Source organism: Oppia nitens, unplaced genomic scaffold (assembly GCF_028296485.1).
Source record: "Oppia nitens isolate AA-2021 unplaced genomic scaffold, nextdenovo-longstitch-racon4-pilon3 scaffold2_pilon_pilon_pilon, whole genome shotgun sequence".
Taxonomy (NCBI): Eukaryota; Metazoa; Arthropoda; class Arachnida; order Sarcoptiformes; family Oppiidae; genus Oppia; species Oppia nitens.
This window is the reverse complement of record NW_026533210.1, coordinates 5731617-5751323: the sequence shown is the minus strand read 5'-3', so window position 1 is coordinate 5751323 and position 19707 is coordinate 5731617. Positions and strand designations below refer to the sequence as shown.

The 19707-nt window shown below is 26.6% G+C and overlaps 4 protein-coding genes across 6 annotated transcripts; 1 reads left to right on the top strand and 3 right to left on the bottom strand.

Moving 5' to 3' along the window:
- Positions 1-750: 750 nt before the first annotated feature.
- Positions 751-2494, bottom strand: LOC128955860 (cytochrome P450 3A4-like). Its single transcript, XM_054301538.1, has 4 exons — positions 2436-2494; positions 1654-2369; positions 901-1583; positions 751-822 (listed from the first exon to the last, which is right to left on the bottom strand). Exons 1-4 carry the CDS (start codon positions 2492-2494, stop codon positions 751-753), a joined length of 1530 nt encoding a protein of 509 aa, XP_054157513.1.
- A 1013-nt stretch (positions 2495-3507) lies between these two features.
- Positions 3508-11508, bottom strand: LOC128954895 (inositol 1,4,5-triphosphate receptor associated 1-like). Of its 3 annotated transcripts, XM_054300500.1 has the most exons (9): positions 11037-11508; positions 9149-9393; positions 7170-7320; positions 6886-6990; positions 6641-6795; positions 5026-5608; positions 4604-4654; positions 3864-4363; positions 3508-3794 (listed from the first exon to the last, which is right to left on the bottom strand). In XM_054300500.1, the coding sequence occupies exons 2-9, from the start codon at positions 9253-9255 to the stop codon at positions 3548-3550; spliced, it is 1899 nt and encodes a 632-aa protein (XP_054156475.1). In that variant the 5' UTR covers positions 9256-9393; positions 11037-11508; the 3' UTR covers positions 3508-3547. The 3 variants fall into 3 exon arrangements, with proteins under 3 accessions (XP_054156475.1, XP_054156474.1, XP_054156477.1); XM_054300499.1 differs by lacking the exons at positions 9149-9393; positions 11037-11508 and adding an exon at positions 7741-7883; XM_054300502.1 differs by lacking the exons at positions 4604-4654; positions 9149-9393; positions 11037-11508 and adding an exon at positions 7741-7883 and having other exon boundaries at positions 3510-3794.
- Positions 11509-12748: 1240 nt separating this feature from the next.
- Positions 12749-14554, bottom strand: LOC128955859 (cytochrome P450 3A8-like). The gene is made up of 4 exons (XM_054301537.1): positions 14140-14554; positions 13769-14062; positions 12982-13682; positions 12749-12839 (listed from the first exon to the last, which is right to left on the bottom strand). The coding sequence occupies exons 1-4, from the start codon at positions 14498-14500 to the stop codon at positions 12771-12773; spliced, it is 1425 nt and encodes a 474-aa protein (XP_054157512.1). The 5' UTR covers positions 14501-14554; the 3' UTR covers positions 12749-12770.
- A 1795-nt stretch (positions 14555-16349) lies between these two features.
- LOC128956285 (serine/threonine-protein kinase VRK1-like) lies at positions 16350-18672 on the top strand. Its single transcript, XM_054301980.1, has 4 exons — positions 16350-16606; positions 16704-16793; positions 16859-17278; positions 17353-18672. The coding sequence occupies exons 1-4, from the start codon at positions 16570-16572 to the stop codon at positions 18597-18599; spliced, it is 1794 nt and encodes a 597-aa protein (XP_054157955.1). The 5' UTR covers positions 16350-16569; the 3' UTR covers positions 18600-18672.
- The last annotated feature ends 1035 nt before the right edge of the window (positions 18673-19707 follow it).

The window sequence follows — 19707 nt, the reverse complement described above, 5'->3', positions numbered from 1 at the left end:
TTAGAAACATTTAGTAAATATCATTAATTCAAAAACTATGAATTTATTAAACATTAGAAATAAAGTATAATATAGTTTAATGAATAATAATATAATAATATTTTTATTATATCAGATAATTTTGCGGACAGTATTTTTAAATTACAATACATATATAGTAAACAATAAGTTTATTTTTATCGTATTATTTTTACACCTATTAATAAAAGCAAAATATATAGTTTATAATCAAATAGTTTTTTTTTGTAAATTTCAATGAAAATAAATTATGTTAAGTAATAATAATAATTACTATAATTATTGCATTGTAAATGTGAAAGTTAATAAAAAATTCTTCAATAACAAAATTATAATTTCATATTACTATATATATATATATTTATATCACATATTAATGCAAATATCATGTTATTACCTAATTACTGTATAATAAATGTAACATTTTAATTTCAATGTTAATTTGTTATTATTTGGTTTAATTGGCAATAATACTTGCATTATATTGTTAATTGGGTTTAATCACATTAAATATTTGTCATTATCATTAATTTAATTACACAAATATATACTACAAAAATATCATAAATGTATCGAATAATATTAATACATTTTGATTAATGTACTGTTTATTACAATACACTACACAACTTAATGAACTTATTGTGTAAATTATTGACATTTATTATTTAAAAATTATTTTTTCAAATTAATTATATCTGAAATAAATAACATTATATAATAGTATAATATTTATTGTCGTTTTTCCAGAGACAACACCACCTCTTTAGGCGAAAAAAATACACTTCCGATGAGATACTCGAGCTGTAAGACAATTGAATTAATATTTACATAAAGTATTAAAAATATTTTTAAAAAAACTTTATATCAAACAGTACATACATGAGGATCGGTAGGTGTTATTTTAAGCTTAAAATGTTTAACCACTTTGGCCACACAGCACCGTATTTCAATGAGTGCAAACCTCATGCCCAGACACAGTCGCGGACCACTACCGAAAGGCATCAGTAGATATGGATTGTGTTTGTGGCCAATAAAGCGGTCCGGTTTGAATTTATTCGGTTCGTCCCAATAATGTTCATCTCTATGATATGAATAGGGAGTAACAGTCACTACAGTACCGGTCGGTATCTCTATGTTTTTAATGATAACCGTTTCATTGGCTACTCTTTCTACTCGTAGTATAGGAGGCGCGAAACGCAGTGTTTCGTTGATAACGGCATTCAAATACTTAAGTGATGCCAACGAATCCACGCCATAGTCATCGATTGAGTCGATTTCTTCGTATAGTTTTTGTTGAATATCTGGATATTTGGCCAAATAGTACAAACAGTGGGATAAGGTTGAGCCGGTCGTATCAAAACCGGCCACAAAAAACAGTATACACTGTGCAGTCATTTCAACGGTACTCAACGTATGGTTAGTAACTGACGGCTTAACGTCTTGACGATAAGTGTCGTCACTTTCATAGATTTCTTTCTCAAGACTTTCCGACGACTGTTCATTGACTTCTTCTTCATTGTTGGCATCAATCATAATCTGCAAGAAATCGTTTCTTTTATATCCTATAAAAATCAATAAATTTTTAATAATTAATTAAATGTTTATTTAAAAAAAGTCATATTAAACAGATACCTGAGCCCTCATTTCGTCTCTCTTTTATTAATTCTAGTGTTAACTGTTTAAAATAGTTAATGGCATCGACGGGAAATGGTTCGGCGCGTAAAAATTTAGCCAATTTTGGCAAAAATACGGCCAATACTAACGAAAATTTGAATTCAACCGCAAATATTTTGCGACCAAACTTCACAATCGGTTGGTTAGGATCTTTCAAGGCATCAGTTTTTATACTGAATGCAAACGAATTGGTCAAATCACTCAGGTATGCAGCTATAGGTCCCCTAATATCCAACTCTACAGAACCATTGTGTTCATCGACTAATTTTCGAAGATTATGAACCAATTGATCTGATATCTCATCGATCGGTGCCATCAATCCCTTAAGTTTTGCTGATGTAAAGGCCGGTGATATAAGATTACGGATACGTTTCCAGCGGTCATCGCCCGGCAAATTAAACAGATTCTCGTTGATGGCATCTTCACCGAAGTACAGTTCCCTGTGATCACTGAATTTATCGAAATGTTTGACAAAAACTTCGCGAATCATATCGGGATCGTTGATAACAATTCCGCGACGAAAGAACTCATAGTATCCATAGATGTGACCAAATTCTTCACTTTTCTTGACATCTGATTGATGTACATATTGTGGTTTAAAGATTCCGGGTTCCAAACAGTTAGCTCCCGGCACACCCTGTCGTTCCCAATAGTTATATCGGTGTTTAAAATATCTATTATAAATAAAAATTTTCGAAAAAATAAATATTTTATATTTTAGTGTATTTTTTTATATTTACTTTTTTGCAGCAATATAAATGGTAACACCAGCTATTAAAGTAGCTATAATTGGCAACATTTTTGTTGTCGATATTATTTTTAAAAATATTATTAAATAACTATTAATTTTTTAAAATATGTATTCTTTTTTATATTCAAAAAACAATAAAATTGTTGCACAAATGTATGTTTTATTTTCATCATTCAATTTAACTAATTACTGATATTTAAAAAAAACTTTTTATTTATGTTATTAACACTCATATATCCTTGTAATCAATTGTAGTCAAACTTGTTTTATTTAGAGAGTCTTAAACAGCGGCGGCGGTGATAATAGCGGCGATGCTATTAATTACAATTATATGGTCAACAATACATTAGATTTAAAAGTGACCAATGTCATATTTATAGATAATTTTATACTAAATAAGATTGTAATTGGTCATTTTTTAAAAATTAATTGTATTATTTCATCAGATAATTTAAAGTCGACTGTTAAAGAAAATTATAAAAATAATAGTCRACTGCAATTATCTTGCCAATTATACAATTAATTAAAATTGATCAATTACAATTTTATTTAGTTTTAAATTATCTATAACTTTGACCTTGGTCACTTTTAAATCCAACGTATTGTTGACCAGATAATTGTAATTAATAGTATCGCCGCTATCATCGCCGCTGTTTAAGACTCTCTCTCTCTCTCTCTYTCTCTGTTTTATGTCATTAAATTAATTTATCTATAAATAAATGTTTGATAGACAGTACCTATCAATTTTAAGCTAACTGTTCGCTTATCATAATAGTATTGTACTCTTATCGTAATAGTTTTATCATTTATTAGTTTATAAATTTCATACCGTAAAATGCAATATATTTTTTTAATAGTATATGATTTAGATTATTTACAACAAAAATATTTTATTATTTTATTAAAGTATCAATAATATACTTAACAAAATTCAAAATTAGTTAGAAATTATATAATACATTGTCAATTGAATACCAAATGGTCAATAATTATAAATATTAAATATTTTTACAAAACATAAATATAAATATATAATATTAGTTAATAACAAGTTTATGATGCAATTTAATCAAATGATTTTTTGTTAATTAAAATAAAAGTTCACAGAAGTTGATTGACTTTGTCGTGATTTGATGGATGAGATGCTGATGTAAAAGGAAATATTGCACTAAACATATGACTTAATGAACAATCGCACCGACAATCGCAGGGAAAACCTATTGTCATTAGTGACCAAAACACCACAATTATTGTCGATATTATCAATAATATTAAAATAAAATATCGATAGTCTTTTGGCAAAAATTGGACAAAATTAGTGACACTCTCATCACTTAAATGTCGAAATCTAATACAAAACAAAAATATTTTAGTTAATAATTAGAGTTTAAAGTTTAAAACACAATGAAATACATACATATTTGTTAATTTGCTGTGTTTTTGTTGATTATCGTTAACATCATTATAATAAATATCGTCACATTTGGCCACTACTTGATTATCCTCGTCATCCTCGATGTCCTCATCTTTACCAATATTGTCATCATTTGATTCATTGATTTGTATATCATTTAAAATACTTCTCGAATTTTGATTAATTGACGACAAATTCATTTCATCGGCTAAAGACATAGTATTTTCTACGATTTTGTTGTCGTCATCCGAATCGGGTTTATAATCGGTCACCGATTCTGAGGCGCCGTCCGATTCTGAGCCACACTTTTCTTCAGTCGTTATCTCCAGATATGATGTCTCAGCACTGCCTTCCAGACCGTTGTTTCGCGTGTTTCGGTATATTATAGATCCCGTGGCCGGCATTGATTGGCGTCGAGATCGGTTGGCCAGATATGAGGCCACCGATGCTATAGATGGCCGCACACTAGGAGTTTGCACTGATTTTCGGTGTTTATCCAAATTCTATAATATAAATCAATTAATTGTATTGAAATTTAAAATTAAATAAAAACTAAATTAAAAAATACAATTATATTGATTATTAAATTAAAATATAATTTCAAGTTATAAATTAATTAATTCAAAGTATACTACTTTTTAAAACTATTTTTTATTACTACTTTTTCTAATAATAAATAAATAATTTTATTATTAATAACTTAATAACACTTCATGTGATAACTACTATCTCTTGTGTCTTACCGGCAATAAATCACTCGTCGAGACACTTGCTCTCCGAACTCGGATCAAGTTCTGTGAGAAATATGGTGTGTGTTTCACCACAAAATAAATATCATAAATTTAAATTAAACTACTATTACTACTACTACTACTACTACTCTATTTAATAAACTAATCCAGACTAAATAAGCCACTGGTGCAATATACTAAACATAGCCATTTGATTGATGACTATAATTAATAAATTGACGACCTTGCTCAAAAAAAACTAATGGCACAATAATATACATGCAATTTATAATTTGCAGTGCATTACTCCTTAAAAACTAATTTATTAGTACTTAATGCAAGCTACTAACTATGATAGTTAAAAAGCAATTATTATATAATTTTTTCTACTAAATAATTAATTTAATTWATTTATTTATTTAAAAAAAACTTACCATTTTTGGTAAAATTGTTGTCGATATGGATCTAATGGAGCGTCTCATGGGTACTGACTCAGTGTCCGAATCAGTATCCAAATCGACAACACTTTTATTAACCATTGTTTTCATTAGATTTTTAGTTTTTTCCAAATCTTTGCGATACTTTTCGCACTGTTTGCGCACATTATCCGTATGATAGACCATCACCTCTACGGCATGACTGACCCGTTCCTCTTGTTTAATGGCACCGTATTGTTCACTCCGAGAGGATATCTTATGATTTGTCTGTTCAATAACGTCTACTTGACTGGTAATCTTAGTAATGGCTTCCCTAACATCAGTCGTCATCATATAATTGCCGACACTGTTGTTAGTATTGTCACCGCTATCACTGTCACTATCGCCCAACAATATCTGTTGCAACTGCTGTATGTACTTCCGAAGCAATAGTAGCTCATTATGTGCGTCCACTTCGGCCACATCTCGTTGATGTCGGTGCAGGTCTACCCTCTGAGTCATTGTTGACTTATCGGTCTTAAAAGCCAACGATAATGTCGTAAACTTTGAATCAATTTCCTCTTCAGTCAAACTTTCAATACTTTAGTAAATTGAAAAAATAAATATTTAAAAATTAAATTTTTTTAATAAATATTATATATTTATACAATATTTGCATTTAATTTATACTGTATTTTAATGTTTACAAATTAGTTGCATAAAAAATTATTAATATTTAAATTTAAATATAATATTATTGAGTATTAGTTTTTAGGGAATTATTTTTTTTGAGAAAATTATTAAACCTCTCATTTTTGGCTGAAATTGCTGTCTTAACCACATCATAGAGTGACACCGTTTTAAACATAATTATTATTAATAATAATATAATAACTAAATTTAATAAAGTTATTAAATTTTAAAAAATAATCAATGCAAAGTGTTTGTTAAATAAAATTGTAATATTAAAGACAGTATTGCGGAAAGTATTGTATTAAGTATTATATGAGAAAATGTATGGTTTAAATATTATTAAATTATTATATATTAAAGTTAATGTGGTAATTAAAATTTATTAAGTAATATAAACCTATTTACAGTATATATTTTATTATTTGAGTTATAAATTTAAATGACAAATTAATTGTTGAAAATGTAGTGTATTTTTATTAACTGACAGAAACTGTTATTCCTTCCTTTTGTATATTTTTTTATAGACATTTGTTTTTGTTTTTATCAAACCATATAATTTAGAGACACATTTATAGACAGGATTAAAGAGAGAGAGAGAGAGAGAGAGTCACACATTTTAGTGACACAATGATTGTCAGTACATATTTGCTTATATGTTACCATAATATTAGTTTTTAATATAAAATGTAACATTATTACAAATATCATATGATTAAATTAAATACTTTTTTTTAATAAATATGATTTAAATATAAATTTTAAAAAATTCATATAAACTTAAACATTTTATGTTATTTATATTGTATAGATATTATTTAAATCATAGATAATGTTTAAATTTCAATTACACTAATTAAAAATGGATTTATATTTTTAAATAATCATAAAAAATTATTTAAAAAACAATAAATTGTTAAATAAAATAAAATATGATAATAACCTGCATGAACTTTCACAAAGTAGTTTTAATTTTCTTAAGATCACATCGGGAAGTGATGGAAACAATTGTGAGGACGACTTTGGTGAGGACGGTTGGGTTGGCTTACTGTGCACAGAATCGTTGTCTGTTTCAATGTCATCGTTGATCTCATTTTGCTAATAAAAAAATCATATATAGATGATAAACATTTTATACATAAATAACAATATTTATAATAATTATTATTATTCAATTAAATCAATTACCTCATAATATTGACTTTCATTGTTGATGGTATTGGTGTTATGATAGTTATGGTTAAAGTCAGTCATGTTTTCATACATATCTTCGTTCAATTGATCCATTAGTGACTGTATTTAACAAGAAATAACAGTTAAGCTCATTGAAAGGTATAATAAATTTTGTAATAAATATATCAAAGTTTTTCATAAATATTAAGCAAATATTTAGATAAACAATGACATACAATATAAATTATACTATATATATATATATATATAAATAGTATACTATTATAATCATAACTTACATAATAATTAATTAAATATTTATCACTATTTTTAAATTTGTTGCCATTCGGTGTACTTTTGGCTGAAGTTGTCTTTGTTGTTGTTGTCGATGATGTTGTCTTAGCCGACAATTGTATGTCATCTGAATGAGAGTGTCTTTGCTCTACACTTCTGTTAATATATAATATATATGAATACATATGTATTTATTAACTTTATATTTAGACACAAATTGATATTATTTTCAGTTTGTTAAGAAAAATATCTTAGAATTGAGATCAAGTGGAAACTCGAGAGTAAACCAGTGAATGAATGAAAGARAGAGAGAGAGAGAGAGAGAGAGAGAGAGAGAGAGAGAGAGAGAGAGATAAAGCAAAGGAAATAATTTGTTTAACATTCAAAATAAATAAACAAAACACAAGATTTGTGACTAAAAATTTGTTATTCAAATGAATAGCTAATGAATGAATATATTCTTTATTCAATATAAACAAAAAAAACTATTATTATAATAGAAAACTCATTTTCTACAAAAATTATAATAATTTACAAAAAAATGATTAATTAAGAGATTAATTATAGATCTCTGACCTCAAGCCGCTGTCAATTTGATGTTCAAGAATTGGCGGCAAAATTGCAAGTTTAGTAAAATCTAATCCATTGGTCGCCCGACGGCTCTTCATTGATGTGTTGTTTACGTAACAAATTGTGTTAAACAACATATTTGATTAATTATATATATTTTTTATAATTAATATATATTTTTTAATTAAATTATTCAATAACTAAATCATATGTAATGTCACAATAACAGTAAATTATATATACGTAAATGTATTAATATATATATTACGAAATATTATTCACAAATTAAAAATAATCTTATTGTGCACAACATTATTGGTGTAGCGATTAAATTGAAATGATTTAAAACAAAATGTGTTTAAAGTGTTAAAAACAAACTTTATTATTAAAACGCCTGAATTAAAGTATCTGCTTATTATTAAACATTAGGCTTAAAAGTGAGAAAAATCCTAATATTTTTATTTTAAAAAATATGGTATTTTCCACCTTTGATTTGTTGAATGCAATATAACAACAATATACTGTATATATATATATAAATTAGTTTATGACATAAACAAATTGTACGCTAATATATTAATGCCAGAAAAGCTAACTAATTATATTTGGGAAATACCCAATAAATACAGTACTATATCTACAGTACATACAAACTAATAATAAGATTTAGCTGTTAAACTACTTTATAACACATATACTGTTTATATATATATATATATATATATATACCTTTAAATTATATTGTTTAGTACTCTCTCTAAGGGCATAGATAATGATTATACAGTACTAGTACTTATGTATTACATAAATTTGAATAAACATTTTTATAAGTAGTTCAACAACATTTTTTTGGTGTTTTTTGTATATATAATATAATATTGGATATCAAAACAATTTTTTTCTCTATTGTTTATCACATGAAACTCATAATAATAATATTATAATTTTAGAAAATTTTAGAAAATTAATTGTATATTAATATGTAAAAATAAAATTTTATTATGATGGGTAAAATTTGTTGACTATATAAATAATATGATATGTGCGACAATGTTAATAAACACTGTTGTTTATGTGTTAAAACTTGTATCAATAATAAAATTTTCACATATATTTAACAAAAATAAAACCAATAAACTGTATATTGATATACAGTATTATACACGTACTGTAATTTACAATTTCTAAATTAATGTAATGTATATGTAAAGTATTGAAAATCCCAAAAAAGATTTGGTAATAATAATGTTATTGTAGTTTTAATTGAAAAAAATTAGGAAAACATAGTAAGAAATAAAAATAAAATAAAAAGTTTGTCAAAGAATTAAATAGAAAATAATTTATAATTAGATTATTATAATAATAATAATTATTATTATTATTGATAACAATATAATATAATAATAATGAAAACCTGCAAAACAAGAGCTCACTGTCTCTGTCGGAGATCTGTTGTCGTAATGAAATCAATTGATGATTGAGTTCAACAATACTGTTGTCCCTATCGTTGAAATCTATCATTAATTGGTTTAAGGCCTCAATTAGTTCATTGTTACACAAGACTTGTGCCGACAATCTCTCTTCGGTTGCAATTAATGTTTGTTTCAATTGGGTCTCAATATTATTGGCCTCATATATCAGGTACTCGTTATGCGATTGCTATAAATAGATAATATATATATATATATATATTTAAATATATTTTAAAATGTATTTTTGTTTTGTTGTTGTTGTTTTTGTTTAGACTAATTTTTTTAAAAAAAAAATTGTGATAATGTTTTTAATTATTTCTCTATAATTAGGTGCTATAAAAATATGAATAATAAACTACAATATATCATACAGTATTAGTAAACATAGGGTGTAAAACAAATTGAAAAGTCTAATAACTATATTTGTTGGAAGCAAATGTTTTCACTTTTTTTAGCAAATATTTATTAGACAAAAAATATAATTTGAACTATAATTGTCTTTAAAAAAAATAATTGCTTACTAAATAGTCATAATTTGTACCAATACTGTACTAATAAATATACAGTAAATATTATTTGTTATAATAAAAATTATTTTTTTAACAAAAAGGAAATTACCTGAAATATTACCTTGAATTCAATCAAATAGTGCACTAAACAATATTAATTGTTAAATTTGTGATTTTAGTTAAACACTTAATGCACTTAAATTTAATTTATAAAAAATGTGTTGTTAACAAAAAAATACAAATATATACAATTGTGATTTTTTAAAAAAAACAATACTAAATTTTTTTTAATAACTTTATAAACACACCATTAGTGTACAGTAGCTGTTTTTTATAATATTAAGTAAAGTTATATCTGTAAATAATTTTTGAAGTTAATGATAATGGTGTTACTTATTACAAATACAATTTTTAGATTCATTAAATATTTTTCTACTATAAAACACCTCAAAAAACACCATTATATATATATAATGAATTAAAAATAAAATAAAAAACTAACTAAAATTTTTCAATTTATGTACTAGATTTTTGTAAAAAAWAAATAAAATACACATAAAATTTTATATAACTGTATGTATAAAAATTGCATGTTTTATAATTAGATAGTTCAAGTTACGATTCACGTATAGCACTTTGAATAATTATTTAATATTATTAATATTATCATCATATTATGTTAGTTATCACTATTAATAAATTATTTTGTGTGTTAAAAATTTCAAATTCACTGAATCACATATTTGTTAATTTATGAAAAAAATTCATATTATAAAAAAAATTAGTCTGATAAAAATACATAATATTAAATTTTAGTCAAGTTATAAAAATTTATATACCCTATATATTTATATATATATATATATATTGTACACTATATAAATTTATGATATTACAACATTTGATACTAATAGTACACAATATTGTACTGTTTATGATGTTAGCTAAAAAAGGAAAATAATATTTAAAAAATCAATGATTTCAATCACTAATTTGAAGGAAAGATTTAATTTTTATGTGCATTTTTTGTTAGAAAAAAATAAAATTAAAAATAAATGATATTCTCATAATTTTTACATTTTATATTAATATTTATTAGTTACTCAAAAAAAACTTTATTTTCCTTACTCTATAAATGCTAATAAAATATTTGTACAAAAAAAGTGAAATCCAAAAATTATAGAAATTTTTGCTATATATTAATAATTTTGCGAATATTAAAAAATAAACTTGAAATGTGATTATAAAAAATAAATAAAATTACATAAAAATAAATGCAATTAATTAGTGATTTATTTTATTTATTTATTATTACACATACCTTATCTTCAATGTCTTTCAATCGTTTTATTAAATCGTGATTTTCTTCGCATTTTTGGTTAAGTTTTTCATTTAATGACTGATTACAGGCCTTCAGTTCATCAATAGTATAGACAAAATGATCGCATTTTAGTCTTAAGCTATCGATTTGTTTTTGTAGAAATTTTTCGCTATTTTGCTTATCATTTAACAAATCGATGATCTGTTCCTCCAAAGCCAGTATCTCATCGTTAAGTTTGGACTTTTCTGATGTCAATCGTTTAACGACACACTTGTAGTCTTCAATACTATCCTCAAGTTGTTGGTGTTGTCGTCTCCTATCGTAAACATTGATTCCTTCGCTATCATTGTTATTATTATTAATAATATTATGAAAATAATTACCACCGTATGACTCGTCAGTATTGCAACTAATACTATCACTACTAGTATTTTCATCACTACTATTACTACTATCACCTAATAATTCATAGATAATCACATTTTTGTCGTCTATTAGTAGGTTGTGGTTAGTATTTTCGTGTTTATAATTTAAATCATTATTTTTCTCATCATTATTGAAATCTTTTATTATATCCATGATTTCTATTAGTTAATTATCAAATATTAATCATTATTAAAATCATTGGCACTGTTGGTGTCATTGAGTATTTTGGGGTACATTTTCCTTAAACCAAACACAAAKATATTGCTTATGATTTGCATTTAATTTAAATAAATTTTCATTATTACAAAAATATAGTTAACTATTATTATTAATATTTATTAATTTATTAAATTATTTGGTTTATCCGCCACACACTGGTTTAGAAAAAAATAATAWTATTATTATGAATATTAAATAGTTAATTAAAATAATTGCTATTAAAATTATAAGATAAAACAATTAATAAATCAAAAATATATATACCAAAAATTTTTTGATCGCAAATTTTATATAAATCCAATTAAACATAATGCATATCATTCATATTATTAAAATAAAATAATTATCACACTAATAATACTACAGTAAATATGGCAATAAAAATAATAATAGAGATTTATTTTTATTTTTAATTAAATGACTTTTAATTTATGAGTCTAAATACCTTTACATATTATAAAAAAAAACTTATGATTACTTTTACACAATTTCTTTCAAAATAAAAAATCACTTTAACTTACTTTTATGTTTGACAAGTATATCATATTTAGCGCCCAATAAAATAAAATATTAAACAAACAGGTATTTTCTATATTGTAGAGTACAGTACATTCAGTACTTGTCATTTACTATTGTGTTTTGTGTGGACTTTAAAAAGTCATGCGTATAACTATAAAAATCTATTGAAATTATTATTATATTATATAAATTTGTTATTTTTTCAATTGAAAATTGAAAATTTTAATGGTTTGATTATTAATATGATTATTTGATTAGTGATTATATAAGATAATTTCATATTTAAAAAGTAATTTATTATTATTATTACTAGATTTGTTTGAATAACCACAATTTTGTTATTGTTATTAGATATCATTATTTCATATTAGATACATTAAAATCTTTAAAATACAAAACTTTGTAATCATTGTAACAAAATCAATAAAATTCAAGCATTTTATAAATACAATTATTAAGTTATTTATTATATTAAAAATAATTAATTATAATTTATTATGAGAAAACTTGTTGGATATATATGTTATATTATATAATACATATTTCACAATTATGATTAAAAAAAAGTTTTTAACGCTTTTCAATAGTTAGCACTAATTGTTTTGGCGAGAAAAATGCGTTATGAGTGCGATATTCAAGCTATAAATGAATTAAAAATAAAAGCAAAAATAAAATAAAATAAAATTACAAACAAATTAAAATATTAAAACTAAGATAACCTAATATGTAAATATAAATCGTTTCATTTATATAATAATAATAAGGTTATTGCAAAGCATACCTGTGTTTGTGAATTGAGTTTTAGTTGAAAATTTTGCACTAATTTCGCAACAATTATGCGAATTTCAATTAATGCAAATCTCATGCCTAAGCAAAGTCGTGGTCCGGCACCAAATGGCATCAAACTGTATGGATAGGGTTTAAYGTTTCCCAAAAATCTTTCAGGTTTGAACAGATCAGGCTCTGACCAAAAACGACTGTCGCGATGCAGGGCATAGGATGTCACCCAGACTACAGTTCCAGCAGGTATATAAATGTCGTTAATAGTAATATCTTTTATGGCCACCCGTTCAGTGCCCAATATAGGTGGTGCCAGTCTTAATGTTTCATTGATTACGGCATTCAAATACTCGAGCGCTTGCAACGACTCGATACTGTAGTCACGGACATCCCTGAGCTCGTCTAACAGTTTTTGTTGAACGTCCTGATGTTTGGCCAAATAGTAGARTATATGCGACAGTGCTCCACCAGTACTGTCCATACCTGCTGTGAAAAATAGTAAACACTGGGCCGTCATCTCAATAGTTGACAACRACTTGTGATTATTTTTCAATGATTTTAGTGCCAATGCATTGTCCTTATCGTCATATTCATAGACATCCTGTTTATTATATTTATCATTAGTCGCACCGTTAGCTAAATCATTACTATCTCTGTTATTAGCGTCTATCATCATTTGCAGAAAATCAGTGCGCTTAACACCTTAAAAAAATCAATGAATAAATTTTTTWAAAACAAATTGTATGATAAATACAATAAAGTATTGCATGAATTATTTTATGTAATACCTGAGCTATCATTACGTCTCTCTTTGACCAATCGATTGGTYAGATTTTTGAAAAAGCCTATGGCTTCGGCATCAAACAACTGTAAGCCCATAAGTTTGGCCAGTCTCGGGAAAAACACTGACATAATATTTGTGAAACTGAACTTTATGTCAAACACCTTACGGCCATACTTGACCATCGGGTGATCCGGATTGTCCAGTGCATCGGTTTTAATACCGAAGGCTACACTATTAATAACATCCATAATGTAGGCCGATATCGGTAATCGCATATCCAATTCAATGGACTTACAATCTTGTAATTTAAATATTTATTAAAATATAATATTAATTTTKTTATTCATATCAATAAATATATTAAAAATATATTACCTTTATTTTGTTTAGCAAAYTGTTTGTTAATATTATCGATACAACTRTTACTGATCTCTTGTATTGATGCCGTCATAGCTTTGAGTTTAGATGAAGTAAAAGCTGGCGAACAAAGATCACGGATCCGTTTCCAACTGTCGTCACCAATCAAATTGAACAGATTGTGGTCAAAGACATCGTCGCCGAACACACGGCGCTTATGACTGGAAAAGTTGTCAAAATGTTTGACAAAAACTTCACGAATTACGTCGGGTTCGTTGACAACCAGAACCGATCGGAACAGTTCGTGATAGCCATAGATGGGACCAAATTTCTGGCGTCGRCTGAGCCATGTTTCGTGAAGATAACCCGSTTTGAACATCAATGGTTCCAATTGGTGTATACCGGGGACACCCTGTTTGTACCATAAACTGAAATGTCGGCTAAAATACCTATAAATTAATTTTATATAATTAATTAATTATAAACATTACTGTATTATATAATTAAAATATTACTATAAAATTAAAATTTACAAACCATTTTGATAGAAAATATAAAATAATAATAATWAAAGTTGATATAATAATTATAGTTAACATTATAATTATTTAATTGAYACTTTTGTTTCTAAAATAAAAMTATTTCTTATTTTTAAAATTTATTTTGAATAATTTTTATTTTTTAAAATCAGCTCTATTTATATAAAAATGTTATGAAATAGTAGTTTATTTGTTAATAATGATTGTATTGTACATATAATTTATACTCTAATGATTAGAGTCTAATAACTGATTAGAGTTTGCCTAATACTTACATTGAATTGATCAGGCGTGGTTCACATATTACGTTCGCACTTGAGGGGAGGGGGGGGGTTAGCCAAAGCGAACTTTTGCAAACAAGGGGGGAGGGGAGGGGTGACTTTAAGAACGTTCGCATTTAGATAATATCTTATATATTGTGGGGGGGGGTTAGGGTTAGGGTTAAGCGAACGTAATTTTTTTAAATGACTACATGCGAACAATTGCGAACATAGGGGAGGGAGGGGGTCTAGATTTCTTAAAAAGTGCGAACGTAATATGTGAACGACGCCTCATGGTTAATTGATGATAACAGTACAATTAATGATAAGAGTATATGAAAAGTGATAAAAACTTAATTTAATAAATTTATGTTTTAATCACTTACTTATTAGATGCACAAATTTATTATGAGATATATTTTGTGTTTAAATTAGATATGTTATTGTGTATTTATTTATAATTCAATATAATGTGAATGTTTATAGATTTGTGAAATTTTTAAATATAATTTTAATGAGAAAATTATTATTGTATATACAATGCCAACAGAAATTTCTCATTAAAATTATATTTAAAAATTTCACAAATCTATAAACATTCACATTATATTGAATTTATAAATACACAATTATATTTTTATTTATATTAAACTTGATTAATTTAGAATATGTAGTTTATTTAGATTTAAATCACATAAATTTATTAAAAATGAGTGCCAACTACACAAAACTCAATGATTTAATTATGTTATTTACTTATTAGATGCACAAATTTATTATGTATTTTTAAATTATGTAAYTTATAAYTATTATTATTAGAAAAGACTAAAAAAATATGAATAAAAATTTTAACTAATTTTTTAATTTATAAAAATTAATTTTTATTTATATTAAACTTGATTAATYTAGATTGTAGTTTATTTAGATTTAAGTAAAAATTAACTTTTATATAACTTATATACAGTATAAATTTATTTTTAATTAAGTAGACATTAAAATTAAGTTTTTTTAAGTAATACTATATTWATTAATTAATTTAATTAAATTAAAGTAATAATTTAACTTTWTAAATTAATTAAAAGCATTACTAGAGTACTGCAGTGTAGTTGCATTTTTCAAATTTTAARATTACAATAATAAGTACAAAGWAATGTTTGMATTTGTATTTTTGCAAAAATTAAAAAACATTAAAATATAATTTATAAAATACAGAAAATATAAATAAAATAAAATAATGATTATAATTATGATTTAACATTAAATATACAATATTTACTGTGATYTACATTTTATTTTTATTGTAAGTTTATATAMTGCGCTCAAATGTAGTGTAATATAWAAATCAATTTTCATTGACTGTCTGTTTTGTAATGCAAACGATATTATTGAACATTTAATAGCAATAATAAAATACAAACACATTATTGAATGCCTGACTGTTTGGCGCACTTTATGTCACTTTACTATACATTACGTTATGTTAATAGCTATTGAAGTGATGACCACCGCTGATGACAATAATTATCATAAATTACTTGTATTATTATCATAATCATCGGATCAATTGATATTTATTGCTATTTATAAGCACTTAATATCAGTGGACAGTCAGACGTACGACAACAATAAAAACTCGTCACTTGAAAGACATGACATCCAAAGCCAAGACCAAAGCCGGCGTYAAAGGTATGATAAGTGGGTTTGTCTTTACGGATCCGATTACCGAATCGTCTCATTGATTGTGTGATCAGTTTTGTGACTAATTATTTGTATTGATTAATAGCACGGATTGCGGCCAATGGCTACCGATTGTGCGATCCGTTGCCAAAAGGCGAGACTCTTATCGACTCAACAAATAAAGAGTGGATATTAGGTATGACTTGGATTTCATATGAATTTACATTTTAATTATATTTTGTTGTTATTTATCACCAATAGGTTCATCCATAGGATCTGGTGGTTTCGGTGATATCTACTCGTGTCGTCGCAAATCGGACCGACAGGACAACCATGTGATCAAATTGGACAACAAAGACGGCCCTCTCTATGCCGAAGTAAACTTCTATCTTCGTGTGGCTAAAGAAGACTCTATCAATGAGTTTATGTCAAAATATAGTCTCAAGTTTTTAGGCGTTCCTTACTATGTGGCCAACGGTATACACGACAAGACCAGCCGCGAGACTAATAAAGTAAACAGAGAGACAAAGTTTCAAAGTCAACATAAGTCCAATAAAAACGGACCGACACTTCAGTATCGATTTCTTGTAATGCAACGGTTCGGTCAAGAGTTAAGCCATTTTGTGCAAACAAAACGCTTGACCACTGGCCAGGCGGCCGGTGTTTGTGCCAAAATGATTGGTCAGTTACTTCAATAAATATAATARTGATAATTATGGTAATAGATGTAACTAACTGTTTGATTGTCTATTTAGATGCCATTCATTATATTCATACATTTGGTTATATTCACGCCGATATCAAAGGCACTAATATATTGAAGTCGTTGACCAACAGAGCAGCGGCTGATGACTTTTATTTAGTCGATTTCGGTAATGTTGACCGATATGTAGACTCTAACGGTAAACATCGCGATGAAAAGCCAGATAAGAAAAGGGCSAACAATGGGACAGTTGAGTACCGGTCACGGGATGCACACATCGGACTTATTAGTAGACGCAGTGATATTGAATGTCTTATGTATAACCTTATTGARTGGTTATATGGACGACTTCCGTGGTTGTCCTGTCTGTCCGATGCCGACAAAGTGGAAGCTTCTAAAGAKGAAGCCGTCAAAAATGTGGACAAATTTTTGAAGCAATGTTTCAATAAAAAATCTGTTCCTAAAGGTCTCAAAGAGTTTATACAAGAAGTGACACGTATTCGTTACGATGCGGAACCCAATTACACTCAATTGAAGAAAATATTGRTCGAAAAAGTGGCTAAAAGCAAATCGTCGGCCAGTGTTTCATCAAGCAATGGCGATAACAGTGATAATGAAGATGAAAATAATGGTCAAACAGATGATGACCAGTCCGACAATGATGACGACGACGACGGCCGAACTGCAGCTAAACGACGCCGTAAGCCGACAAAGAATAGCARAACTACTGRTAATTCAAAGTCACCTCAAAAACGAAAACAAAATTCAACAAATAATAAAAAGTCTAAATCTAARGACATATCTATTGTTGATTTAAGCGATTCCGATAACAACACCGAAGAGGAATCAACATTAGTTTCAAAGTCACCACCAAAAAGGTCTCGAATGGCGAACAAAAATCAAACAAACAGTTATCTTCAACCAGTGAGGACACCAATCGGTAGATTTCAACCGAGATTTAGTACTCCATTGCTATTTGCCAGCGATGACAATAGTAGCTCGTATTGTGAGAGCAGTGATTTYCAGACACCGGAAACAACTGATAGAGTACTACGTGGAGGTCGAGTCAAACGACATACCATTAGTTCGCCTTCAGATTTGGATCTGAGTCGAGATAATAGTCCGGTTATAAATAATGTAAGAAAAGCGCCGCCAATTAAACCTATGACTACTACTTGTGCTAATTCTCCACCGACTGGTGAGACACCTGCCATGAGAGCCATAAGAGAACAAATGGAAAAGAAAAGGTTAGAGAAAGAGATGGCAAAGAAAAAGTCGAAGAAAACTAACTCTAAATAGTGTTTTGATTTTTTTTAATGAATGAAATTACATAAAATTGTAAATAATTTTAATGAATTATTATATATTATATTTATATATTGCTTGTAAATGTTTATTAACTTTTTATAACTACCGTAATTTTAAACTTTTACTATTTTGTTTCGCAAAATTATTATTTGCATTAATTCACATTTTATATACTCAACAAACATTTTTGTATTTAATTATTACTTACATTATTATTTATTAACAAAAATAATTTACCGTTAATACAGTATTTAAATATCTTTATTTAAATATTTCTATGTTAAAAGTTTTGTTAATTTATTTTGTATACTGTATTTATTATGTTATAATCTTATTATACTTTAATAATAAGGACTACTTAAGTRCCTTTAATAAACATTTCAATGAAATTGAAAATTTTGAATAAAATTAAATTTCTAATACATGAATTAGTTTCTAATTGTTTTAAATATAAAATGTTTTAATTTATAAAAAAATATATATATAATTAATCTATAGTATAAAAATATAAAAGTGTCTGATTATATTATATAATTTTTGTTATCTACTAATAATCASTTTAGTTAATAAAAGATAGGACTTTAATTATTGCAAGATATAGATATGTTAGAAATGGTTAAGTTTTAGGGGCCGCCATCCAAGTCCATGAATGATCCGAGTGTTTATAATCACCAAAAGTGTGTCGAGTGGTTAATGTGGTGAACGTTAGCGATGCCATCATTGCTGACACTATAAACACTACACAATGATAGTCACTGATAGTCGGCTCATTTTTGACAAGTTTAGTATAAATCAACGCTTGACTGATACCGTAAATAAGTAAAACAGTTATAAATATGATAAGTATTGTATCATCGTATAGATGGGCGCCCACCGAACCAATCAATCCTATCATCGAAAACACTATTATTGAACACTGAATGAGTCGTCGGGCGCCGACTGGACTACCCTTAAGCGGGTAGTTCTGCGCCAGATATACACAAACAAACTGTTGTATGACAACCAATAAGTGTATCAATTGATAACAAGTGCACTGTTCGGCCGTTTCATTCTTCATGTCGACGACAACGAGTGGTTAGTTTTTTTTTGAGGACAAATT

What these genes read in the sequence shown, in the direction of transcription:
- LOC128955860 (XM_054301538.1), bottom strand. Translation starts at nt 2,494, where the DNA reads ATGTTGCCAATTATAGCTACTTTAATAGCTGGTGTTACCATTTATATT. An exon ending in ATTTATATTGCTGCAAAAAA is followed by an intron (nt 2,370 to 2,435) that starts GTAAATATAAAA and finishes TATTTATAATAG; the next exon opens with ATATTTTAAACACCGATATA. An exon ending in GAGACGAAATGAGGGCTCAG is followed by an intron (nt 1,584 to 1,653) that starts GTATCTGTTTAA and finishes TGATTTTTATAG; the next exon opens with GATATAAAAGAAACGATTTC.
- LOC128954895 (XM_054300499.1), bottom strand. Translation starts at nt 7,871, where the DNA reads ATGTTGTTTAACACAATTTGTTACGTAAACAACACATCAATGAAGAGC. An exon ending in CAACAATTTTACCAAAAATG is followed by an intron (nt 4,655 to 5,025) that starts GTAAGTTTTTTT and finishes TATTTCTCACAG; the next exon opens with AACTTGATCCGAGTTCGGAG. An exon ending in CGACGAGTGATTTATTGCCG is followed by an intron (nt 4,364 to 4,603) that starts GTAAGACACAAG and finishes TTTATATTATAG; the next exon opens with AATTTGGATAAACACCGAAA.